The sequence below is a fragment of the Lagenorhynchus albirostris genome, chromosome 12, assembly GCF_949774975.1.
Source record: "Lagenorhynchus albirostris chromosome 12, mLagAlb1.1, whole genome shotgun sequence".
Taxonomy (NCBI): Eukaryota; Metazoa; Chordata; class Mammalia; order Artiodactyla; family Delphinidae; genus Lagenorhynchus; species Lagenorhynchus albirostris.
In genome coordinates this window covers 18,868,410-18,880,514 of record NC_083106.1, presented here as the reverse complement: position 1 = coordinate 18,880,514, position 12,105 = coordinate 18,868,410, and the positions used below count along the sequence as shown (strand labels likewise).

Sequence of the window (12,105 nt, the reverse complement as noted above, 5' to 3'; positions counted from 1 at the left end):
GGTAGGTTCCATGCTGAGTGTTTTATTTTAAGTCTGGCATCATTTGATCATGACCAAGGAGTCAGGCAAAGAATACATGTCCTCTAGTTTTCTTTCTAGCTGTGGAAAATCTGTTTCTATTTTAAGATCCAGAATAAAAGCACTTCCTTTTTTTCCCAGATTTTTGAGGTATAATTGACAGACAAAATAGTGTATGTTTAAGGTGTGCAATGTGGTAGTTTGATATATATATATATATATATATATATATATACACAAATTGTGAAATGATTACCAGTGTCAAGTTAATTTATACATCCATTAACTCATATAGTTACCTCTTTTGTTGTTTTTCTGAGAACATTTAAGATCTACTCTCAGCAAATTTCAAATATACAATATATATTATTAGCTGTAGATTATTATATATGATATATATATTATATATATAATTACCTGTATCGTTACCATATTGTACATTAGATCCCCAGAACTTACCCATCTTATAACTGAGATTTTGCATTCTTTGACCAACATCTCCCCAGTTTCTCCATTCCCCCACTTCTAGTAACCACTGTTCTACTCTCTGGCTCTATGAGCTTGACTTTTTTAGATTTCAGATATAACAGATATCATACAGTATTTGTTTTTCTATGTCTGGCTTATTTCACTTAGCGTAATGTCCTCCAGGTTTACCCATGTTATTGCAAATGGTGGCCTTACCTTCATTTTTACAAAAAATATTCCATTTTATGGCTAATATTCCATATTTTATGGATAATATTCTATGGATAATATTCCATTCCATATATATGTATATAATATATATATGGAATATAACACTTATTACATTTTCTTTATCCATTCACCCATCAAGGGACGTTTAAGTTATTTCCATATCTTGGCTATTTGAGATACTGATTACATTTCCTTTGGATATACACCTAGTAGAGGGATTACTGAATCATATGATAGTTCCATTTTAAAATTTTGGAGAACTTCATATCGTTTCCCATAATGGCTGTACCAGTTTACATTCCTGCCAACTATACAAGGATTCCTTTTTCTCCGCACCTTCCATACCACAGGTACTTTCTTTAGGCAGTTCTTTCTGATTCCTAACCCATAGCATCTCTATTAGATATTTACATTTGAGTTAGTCATGTCATTGCTACTAAATGAAAGTAGCATGGTTTTAAGCTTCCTAGAGGTGATTTTCTTCCTTTTTTGTATAGTATTTGTATGTAGTACTATCATCAACATAATGAGTACAAATAAGATAAAATTTATGAATGCAATGTTTAAAATATAAAGATTTATAAAAGTACAAGTCATTCTTATATTAGAGTTACTTTTGTAGAAATATGTATGCTAGTTTGGAGTCTCATAGGCTTCATAAGAGAAATGAGCAGTTTAAGCATGGCCTACCACATCATACTCATCTCTCAATCAATTTGTATAATGAAGATTGCTCCAAACAGGAAAATATGAATAAAGTAATTGAAACAAGTATTTCACAGAACGAATTGACCTATGCTGACATTTTCAAAAAAAATTATGAAAACATACGTGTTTAGTTGCTTGTTGCTATTAAGAGAAACAAATAGTAACTTAGGAATCAGGTAGACTGTTCCAGTTCTAACACAAACAAGCTTCATGCCTATTGGCGAGCCACTTCACTTGGCCCAATTTCCTTGCTGTAACCTGAAGCGTTTGCACAGAGTATGTCTAAGGCCTTTACTAGATTTAAAACACAAGGATTTTCTTATTCAAATGCATAGAATATTTTTGCTCCTTTAGTCTGCATGTATTTTGATAAAAGAGTAAAATCTTTTTCTGTGATTGTAGTCCATAGGTGGCACCTTAGCAATAAAGTTGTTCCCCTTGTAACACCATCTTATGATGCCTTTTCAGTGCCTTTTGCTGAAAGAGTTGGCTGGTGATGTCTTTGTACCTTATAGATTCCTGAACCTGCATTTATTATTGTAAGCAACATCTGATTTCCTTCCTTGTGCCCTCTTCTGCAGGCAGATGAGCCATTCACTTACCAGCTGCAGTATTCCCCCTTATAATCAGTCAGTGCCTCTTGTCTGAGCCACGATGTGTGACCACAGTCCATAGAGCTGAGGATTTTGTCATGTGTTAAATCTTCCATTCACTGGAGTGTATTAAGCCACTGAAGATGGTTAACTGAAGAGGCAAAAACATTAATTTGGTAATTTAATCTTATGAAACAGGAAACGAGAACTCATTTTTTTTTCAAAAATACAGGAAAATCTTATCAAGTTTCATAACAAAGTCCGTGAAACTTTTATAGATATTGAGATTTAAAACTTCTATAGATATTGAGATTTATAGCTGGTTTTTGTCTGCATATTCCGGCCTGGCCAGGTGCTCCATTTGCTTTGCTTACTCACTCTTCATGGAGATGTTACAGGACTTGCTATCACCATGAGTGTCTGCTCTTAACCTGGCAGCCAGCTGAAGCAAGCCCTCAGATGAACACGTCTCATTGTGCTGGCTGACCTCCTACCCCAATGTTCTGATTTCTCCCACGTTGCTAAAATCTGGAACAACCACTAGTAATCATGGTTGTAAAACAGGGCAGCCGTCCCTCATTTCTCAAAACCTGTTTCACTGTGGACACCCTAGTTATATAGTTTTCCATTATTTTCACAGAGTTGATAGTTTGATTACGTTTGATTATTCTCTTTAGTCCATCCAGATCTTCCTTCAGTCCCAGTTATATTTACAAATTATTTGGCAAGTCTATCCTCTTCATTCCCTGTGACTAATGAGTCCTTTTCCTAGCTTGTTACTGCTGCTGCTGCCAGGTTGTCTTGAACATCTGCTGATTGTTTCTGAACAGGGAATTACGGGGAGAGCGGAATGGATGCTTTCAAAGAGCTGGCTGCCCAGGAAGGCCTCTGCATCGCCCATTCAGACAAAATCTACAGCAATGCTGGGGAGAAGAGCTTTGACCGACTCCTGCGCAAGCTCCGAGAGCGGCTTCCCAAGGCCAGAGTGGTGGTTTGCTTCTGCGAAGGCATGACTGTCAGAGGCCTCCTGAGTGCCATGCGGCGCCTGGGAGTCGTGGGCGAGTTCTCCCTCATAGGAAGGTAAATCTCAATCTCTCTCTTTCTCTCTCTTTCTTCCTCTCTTTCGCACACACACACACACACACGCACACACTTTGGCGCACATATACTTGCTCTCACAAAACTGGACTTCCTGATTCCAAAGCGAGTGAAATGTGCATTCCTTCTGGATCTCACTGAGAGTGGGGCTATTTCTATTTTCATGATAGACAAGAGCAGAGCAGTCGATGACAAGATGATGAGACTATTTCAGAAAAGGTGGGAAGTTTTTGCTAGGATGTTTTGTCATGGCGAATTATTCTTTTCATTTGCTTCCCCCCTTACACCCCTCCTCCTCCCAAAACCACATGAATGCTTTTCTCTTCATATTCCTAAGCATAGATATCTTAATGAGGTGTTGGTGGATGGAAAGTAGTAGTGAAGATGGAAATACACATTAAGATCTGAAATTTAAAGGGCTAGTTGAGTGCAGGTGAAGACATGCCGCTGAACTCTGGTACTTGATAATATAATATCTTACACTTATGGGATGGCTAATAGTGATGTTTTCAGCATGTAATTTCTGGAATTGCAGGTGGTGGGTTCCAAAGTCTATGTTCTTTCTAAATCATATGTACTTGTGCTGGAATGGAGATTTTCAGTATCATTGTATTTTTCATAGGGTTTTTGACCTAATGGGTATCTTGTTTGATTTACCATCTTCTAATACTACGTAAAGGAACTGATCAATTTTTCCAAGGAACCTACTAAGTTTACTTGAATGAAAGCTTCCACTGATCTCTGGCTCTGTCACACTCATCTTCCAGATCTCTTTTTCTTCTCCATCTTCTCTTTTGGCCAGAGTACAATCTTTTCTCACCTTTTGAAGTACCTTAACCAGTGACCCTTTTCTCTAGGAAACTGGGCAGTGGTGGTGTGGATATCCTCCCTGGACCTTTCCCTTCTGGCATTGCACTTGTGATAATGACTGCAATGCTAATAAAATTAATCTCACCTTCATCTGGAACTGGAGGTACAGGACCTATCAAAAAGTTTTGAGTAGAAGGTAGGATAGAAATACAGCTAAATGAATAAAGAAACAGAGAAATGATCTCTAGGCATGAGGAAGTATGAAGTCAAGGGCAAAGTATAATTCAAGACTAAGAAAATTATTGAATTTGGGTGAAATTGGCACACTGCCATAAAATGTCTTTTTGGCTTCTTCAACATGATGCAGTTGTGTGAGGCCATTTAAGAAAGCATCTCTAAAGAAAGAGTATTTAAAGAAGGAATGTTACTTCCTTCATTAGTGAAAAAGGATGTAAGCAGCATTGTTGAAGTGTTACATGGAATAAGGTTCTTAATATATGCATCAGGACAGGTGGCATATAGATATTCAATCTTTTAACTGATTTTGTAAAAATGACTGCTTTTATGAAGGGTGCTTGTTTTAAAACATAGTCTCATGTTTACCATTTTCAAAAGAAAAAAAGTCTGTTTTGCAGGTTTCCTTCTGTTTAATATCCCCAAAGAGAGGCTAGCTACCTAGATTCTGGAAATCTCGAACAGATGTAGCAAATATGTGAGCTTTGGGGTATAAAGACTGCCTAATTGTGAAATATATTATACAAAATACTGCAGTGAGTAATTGGAGTGTAAAGAACTCATTCTATTATCATTACTTAAAAGCTTGTCAAGAATAATAATGTAAAGTTATCTCTCTGGCTCTTGCTTACCTGCTAATAACGCAGCTGAGTGCCTCCAGGTATTTCTGAGTCTCACATGTGGTTGTTCGTGGTGATATCACTTCCTTTACTCCTCTCTTTCTCTACCTCATATCTTCTGGGTTCTACTGATGTATCCTAGAGATACTATCATCACAACAAACATCTGTGCTCCTGAGGACGCTGCTCCCTGTACCAATGGTCACTGCCAATAAAGCATGGAGCCCTGGAGATGTCAAAGCTATGCCATGCAGTGCTTCTCTGACTTTCTGGGCTATATTCCATGAGGGTCTATCAAAATGATATTGGCTTTTTTTTTTTTTTTTTTTGCGGTACGCGGGCCTCTCACTGTTGCGGCCTCTCCCATTGCGGAGCACAGGCTCCGGACGCGCAGGCTCAGCGGCCATGGCTCACGGGACCAGCCGCTCCGCTGCACGTGGGATCCTCCCGGACCGGGGCACGAACCCGCGTCCCCTGCATCGGCAGGCAGACTCCCAACCACTGCGCCACCAGGGAAGCCCGATATTGGCTTTTACTCTCATATCTTAGAGGATTTTGTGGAAAACAGCCTTTTTTTTCATTATTTTTTCACAGCTCTCTCCCTTCCCTGGGAGAGATATGAGTCCAGAGGGAGCTGAGCTGGCAATAAAGACAAGTAGTAACACTACAGCATACCTAGTATCAGCTTTTCCTTCAGATGCTTTATTCTCCTACTTCCTGTAGGATGAATTCTAACCCAAGCACTCCTCTGTTCCTCATGCCAATGGACATTTGGTGAGCTTGGTTCCCTAATTTCAGCAGACGTGTCCAGAAGGGTTCCAGTTTAACACCAAGTTGCAACTTCTAGCTACATTTGTAATGCTGTCAAATATATCTCCTTCCTATTTAAAGGAGGTTTAATTTACCAAATGATAACATCCTTTGAGGTCAGGAGCCATTGTTTAGTTTCTTTCAGAACACGTGGCATGATTCTGGATGCTGCCAGATTCACAAGAGGGCATTGTGTAGATGGTGGTGGACCTCTTTTCACAGAGGTGAAGAGAAGTAAATCATGGTGTAGATTGCAGCAAGAGACATTTAGTTAAGAAAAAAATTAGAAATTCCTGAATGGAGGTTTGTACTCCTTTGCCTCCTGTGACTCCTCTTTTCTCTTAAACCTCACATCCAACATAGAAGGAAATGTTGTTGGGGCTACAATCAAAACATATACAGACTTTGACAGCTTAATGCCTTTCTTGCTGCTACCATCCTACTCCAAGCCAACATCATCTCTCATTTGGGTTATGGCAATAACCTCCTAATTGATCCTTGCCTTGCCCTTCCCCGCCAGTTATTCTTAAGGAAAATGGATCTTTTAAAAATTTAAGTCAGGTAATGTCTTTTAACCTTACACACTCAATACCTGAAAATGGCTTTCCATTTTTCTTATGACAAAGTCCTTGCAATGGCCTTCAAAGTCCCACATTCTGTCATTGGGACTGAGTTTTTTACAATGGAGTAATAAACTAGAATGACAGACATAGAATTTTTAAATAGAGAATTCTCCAAGATATTAAAAATATCCTATATTTAATGAATGTATGTAATGGAAAAACAAAACAAAACATGAGCTAAGAGTTCTTCAACTCTTCCACAAAGTAATCATGTGATCTTAAGTCATGTTTTGTCTCCGAGTCTATTTTTTTTTCTATAAAAATTAATGACTTGGCTCCAGATCATCTTTAAATATTTTTCCAGTCCTAGAATTTATAATATATTAAGACCATATGACTGAACCATGTTCAAAGGAATGTATTTATAGATTCATTTTTTCTGAAGTTATTCATGAATTTGGATTAATCAATTTACACATTTCATGAGTCACCTTGTTAAAACAAAGAGAATTCATTGAATACAACTACTCAGAATTAGTGTCTTAATCTGTGGTCATGCAATGTAGCCAGCATATCCACATGAAAATCAAACCTTTGACTCTGAACAAACTGGAATAATATTCTCACCAAGTAAGTTAAGTAACCATAGTCAAGTTAATCATCACACAGAAGAACCATTCTTTCTTGTTTCTATGAAACTGTCTCTTTCGAGATCCTTCTCAAAATTGGGCGCAGCATATCTATAATTATATTTTCCTTATGATGGTGATGATGATGATAACATTTATTTAGGACTTAATGTATGCCAGGCGCTGTTCTAAGCACTTTTTATTCATAAACTCATTTAATCGTCGTAAAAATATGATGAGATAGGTGCTAATATTATTTTTGTTCTAATGTATGGAGATGTAAAGAACTTGTCAAAAAGTGTCACAGTTGGGATTTGAAGGCAATGTGACTTCAGATTTCATGCTCTTATTCACTAAGTTATATTGTGTGTGCCAAGCTATGATTGTTTTGTTTCAGAGATACTGTCTTTACCCTTAGTTTTCTTTCAGTTTGCTATCTCTTCTAGAGATTTATTTCATTGTTTAGACCCACATTCTTTGGAAAAATAAACTGAGGTACGTTCATGAGAAAATTATTTTACATTTCTAATTATTCTCTACATATATGCATCCTTTTCATTTCTCTCTTAGTATTAAATGTTTTATATGATATTTCAGTAAAGGGGCCATTCTTTTCAAGCTCATTATTTTTATTTTAACACGAGACTCCACAATATCATTCTCTATTTGCATACAGTCTATATCTATGGAACTATATCTATGTAAAAGCTAATTTGGAATAAGTGGGTGATATTTCTCTGAAATCCTCAGTAATAACTATTACAATTCTAAAAATTAACTGATGGATTTGTTCTAATTCCTATATTGCTCTTTTATTTGAAGAAAGTGAAAATAAGCATGGTTTACATGTGTAAACACCTAATAGCTACGATTTATTGAAGTTTTGGAATGTACTAGGTTAATAATATATGATATCTCCAGTCCTAACAACAACTCTGAAAGGTTGATTTGGAAGGTAAAGAAGTTAAACAATTACCCCAAATTCCTAAATTAATCAGTGGTGAAGACAGAGTCAAACTTCCTACTATACCATAGCATCATGCGGATATGTAAATATCGAATTGTAACTTCCTCAATGATAGGAACCACGTTTTATATACTTTTTATTTTCTTATCATGCCAAGTGAAGTGTTTTGATGTGTTAATTATTTAATAACTATGTCAGAAAGCTTGGAGTGTCATAGTGAGAGCAGGTAGCTTCATTGTGTGACCCTGAGTTCCCTTTCATTTTCCAGGATTGGTAAGTTTTACCTAGTGTGGTAAGGGTTGATGTTCTTCAATCAGCCTCTATTTCTAGAATTTTTCTGTAAAATTGGGACTAATATTTGCTTACCCGTCAGGTTGTTGTTTTTGTCTAATCACAAAATGCTTACTTGTCTGTTAAACCAAAGCTAAGCGTCAATATTGGGTCCCTTAAAGACACACTGTTTTCTGAGGGCGAGTGAGAGCTTTCTGGCTTTAGTCCTGTGCCTAGTGTTGGCATTATCCTGGGCCTTTACCCTGCCTTCCTCATCTTGGGAAGCCCTTCTACTAGGTTTACAGTCTACCTTTTCAGGAGTCTCGCTTTAGATATACTTAGGTATACCATATTTAATTATGTATTTCCTAGCCCCTTTTACTGCATTATGACATCTTATTTCTCCTGTAAGAAATAAGCATCCAATAAAGATAATTAGGTCAATAACTTTCCATCTTATCCCCTCTCTCTACTGTATCCTGGTCAATCAGTTTATAAGTATATGGTCCTTACATTTCAATCCCTTTCTTATTGGTGTGTGTTGTTTTACCTGTCTTCCCTCCCAACTCTGTAATCTTCTCCCCTACTAGACCCACTTTCCATTATCTGTCACTGCAGAGAAATCCCCACCCCCCATCTAAAACCTGATCCATGAATACTAACACCATGATTTATGAGTTGAAAGCACAATGAACAACTTTAGGCACATATTCAGAAAACTGATTGAAATGAAGCAGTTACTTTATCTGGAAAGAAGCTTATAGTTTCATTTTAAAACAAAGGAAGCTCTTGTTTTTTACAAGGTACATTTTGTCTTTTTCTTCCAGAACCTAAACACATATTTAGAAAAGTGACCTCTATACCCTTGAAACATAAGATGATATGCCATTGTGTTATGTTCCACGTAGTTATATTTTTAATGAAAAATGAGTTGTTTTAGATCCCGTCTTTCCATTTTGGAAAAAATGGGGAAATATCTAAAGTTTGCAGCCTTCAGGCAAAATTGCAAAGGTTATGTGTTTTAAATAAATGTGGACTTCCAGTGAAGTGTGACATCCCCCAAATGGATTATAATCAAGTTGCTGCCAAAGCTGATGAGCATTTTCTGACGCATAATGGTCACGACTTATAGATTCACAACCTTGCCTTCTCTAGGCTCCCAAGGGTGGAAAATGATTACTAACCTGCTGACAGACTATCGCTTCCTTAAAACACTCCTGCTCCAAAGGCAGATTAATGAGAGCTTTGTGGAAGATTACACTGTTAGAAAAAGACCGTGAGAAATGTGTGCTAAGGAAGGAGAAGGGATTTAGTTTGGAGTACTCTGGAGAATCAACATCATTTTTAGGATATTGACAGCTATTTTGAGCATAGATCTCAGCCACAGAAATGCTCAGGATTTCCACAAAATTGGGGCGGCTGATTTGCATGAAAGTTAGTAATGATTAACTCTTCCTTTATACCAACAACTATTTCCACGTTTCAGAAAATGGACACCTGAAAACTAAAAGACTACTATCATGGTCTCTGCTTGCCTAGGAGGTATTAGAAACACTGAAGGAAAGGATTTTGGGTGCCTTCTGTATCTGTAAGGCACTGGCTGAAATTTGAATGAATGAAAAAGGAGGTCATTATGATTTACCTGAGTTTGTGTTTGAGGCTGATTGAAGACTACAGGGAATTTATCTTAATGAATTTTCATAGTTCCTATGACAGTCAGTTCTCAACCAGGCTGCACATCACACTCAGTAGGCGCTCTTAAAAATGTGGATTCCTGGATCTTACCCCAGGCCATTAGTAGAATTTCTTGGTGAGGGATTTGGATCTTCTTCTTTTTTTAAAAGGACTAAAGATGAGTTAAATTTCAGAACCACTACTCTGTGATGCCTACATCAGTGTTTTGCACTCAGGTGGTGTCCACTATGAATGAATTGCTTACAGGACATATTTGAAAGGGAAGATGAAGTGAAAAGTTTAACTCCACTGCCGGTCAATCCACCATTTTAGCTCCAGTTTTCTTTTTTGGATTGTATTTTGCTTTACTATTTCTTGAAATTTACTTATTTTTAAAATTTTCTTTTAAAAGTAAAGATACATTTGAAAGTAGTGTATAATAGTAGTAGTAGTAGTAGCAGTAGTAATGGTAATAGCCATAAACACTTTGCAACTCTGCTTATTTCCTGTGTTTCTGTCTCCTCCTGATGCCCAAACTGGCCTATTGAACTGCCCCCTGAAAACACTGCCATGTCCCAATTCTCAGACTAATCAAAATGCAGAGTAAGGAGCACATACACTTGTGGCAGATTTAGCCTCTGCCATCTCCAAATCTAGGGTTGCCTGTGGCTGATCAATGAACTACTGTTGTTGAGTACAATTGATCCTTGAACAACACAGGTTTGAACTGCACAGGTCTACTTTTACATGGATATTTTTCATTAGTAAATATTACAAGTACTACGTGGTCGGTGGTTGACTGAATCTGCAGATGGGGAGGAAATGCAGATATGGAGTGCCGACTATAAGTGGATTGAACCCCACGTTGTTCAGGGGTCAACTGTAGTATTCTGTGGCATGAATATGCTTCAATTTGCTTATCCATTCTCCTATTGATGGACATTTGGGTTGTTTCCAGGTTTGACTATAATGAATAATGCAGCTATGAATATGATTTGTGTAAGTGTTTGTGTGGACACATATATTTAATTCTCTTTAGGAAATATCTAGAGTGAGATTATGGGTCACATGGTAAGTGTATATTTAACTTTATAAATTATAAGAAACTGCAGAACTACTTTCCAAAGTGGCTGTAAAAGTTTGCAGTTCTACCAGCACTGTATGAGAGTTCTAATTTTTCCACATCTTCAAAATAGTACTGCCAGTCTTTTCGGCTTTCAGCTATTCTAGTGGGTGTCTAGTGGCATGTCTTTGTTGTTTTAATTTGCATTTCCTAAAGACTAATAACGTTGAAAATTTTTATTTACTTATTTGCCATTTTAATATCTTTTTTTGGTAAAATCTCTTGCACACATCTATGTCCATTTTATCAATTTGTTTGCCTTATTATGAAGTTATAAAAATTCTGTGTAACTTCTGGACTCAAATCATTTATAATATATATGTATAGTATATGTTTTCTCAGTATGTATCTGAAAATTTAATTTTGTTATAGTATCTTTGAAAAATGGAACATTTAAAATTTTGAAAGTTATCAGTTTCTTTTTTTATGGTTTATGCTTTGTGTTCTATCAAAGATAGCTTTATCTACTCCAAGGTTACAAACATTTTCATAGAAGTTTTATAATTTTTACTTTTATAGCTAGATATGATTAAATCATATATTTGGAGTTAATTTTCACATATATTGTGAGATGAGTGAATACTTTTTTTTTTTGGACATAAGAGTATCCAGCTTTTCCAGAACTATGTATTGAAAGGATTATAATTTCCCCATTGAAGTAACCTGTCATTTAGTTGAAAGCAGTTGACTATATATGCATATACATTACTTATTTCCTATCCCTCTGCCCTATTTTAAATTAATTGAATATGTATATATAGCATTCCATTTTATCTTTACTTTTTTACTTAACTAGCTATCATGTTATTTTATGAATAGTTGATCTTGGGTTTACACTATGCTTTTTAAAGTTATTATTGTCCGCACCTTCTAAGAATATTATACCACATCACATATAGTATAAGAACTTTGTAGCAATATATATACATTTCTCCCTCCTGACCTGTGTTCTCTTGTCATGATATATTTTACTTCTAATTCTATTCCAAAATTCAAAATACACTGTTATTACTTTTACTAGAGTGGTCAATTAGCTATCCAAGAAATCAAAAGTGAGAAATATTATCTTCTATATTACCAGTATAATTACTCTCTGTGATCTTCTTCATTCCTTGTGTAGATCCATATTTTCTATGGATTATTTTCCTTCTGCCTGAAGAATTTCCTTTAACATTACTTGAGGAGCTGGTCTGCTGAGATAAATTCTCTCCACTTTTTTTGTCTGTGAATGTTTTCATTTTGCCTTAATTAAAAAAAATTTTTTCTGGTATAGAAATCTAGGTTGATAG

The 12,105-nt window shown here is 36.3% G+C and overlaps 1 protein-coding gene across 2 annotated transcripts in view; it reads left to right on the top strand.

The window, feature by feature from the left end:
- GRM1 (glutamate metabotropic receptor 1) overlaps positions 1-12,105 on the top strand; it is a 358,869-nt gene that overhangs the window by 112,783 nt on the left and 233,981 nt on the right. For both annotated transcript variants that reach the window (XM_060167605.1, XM_060167607.1), the window contains exon 2: positions 2,849-3,098. In XM_060167605.1, coding sequence (XP_060023588.1) covers positions 2,849-3,098 — 250 coding nt within the window. The remainder of the gene's footprint in view (positions 1-2,848; positions 3,099-12,105) is intronic.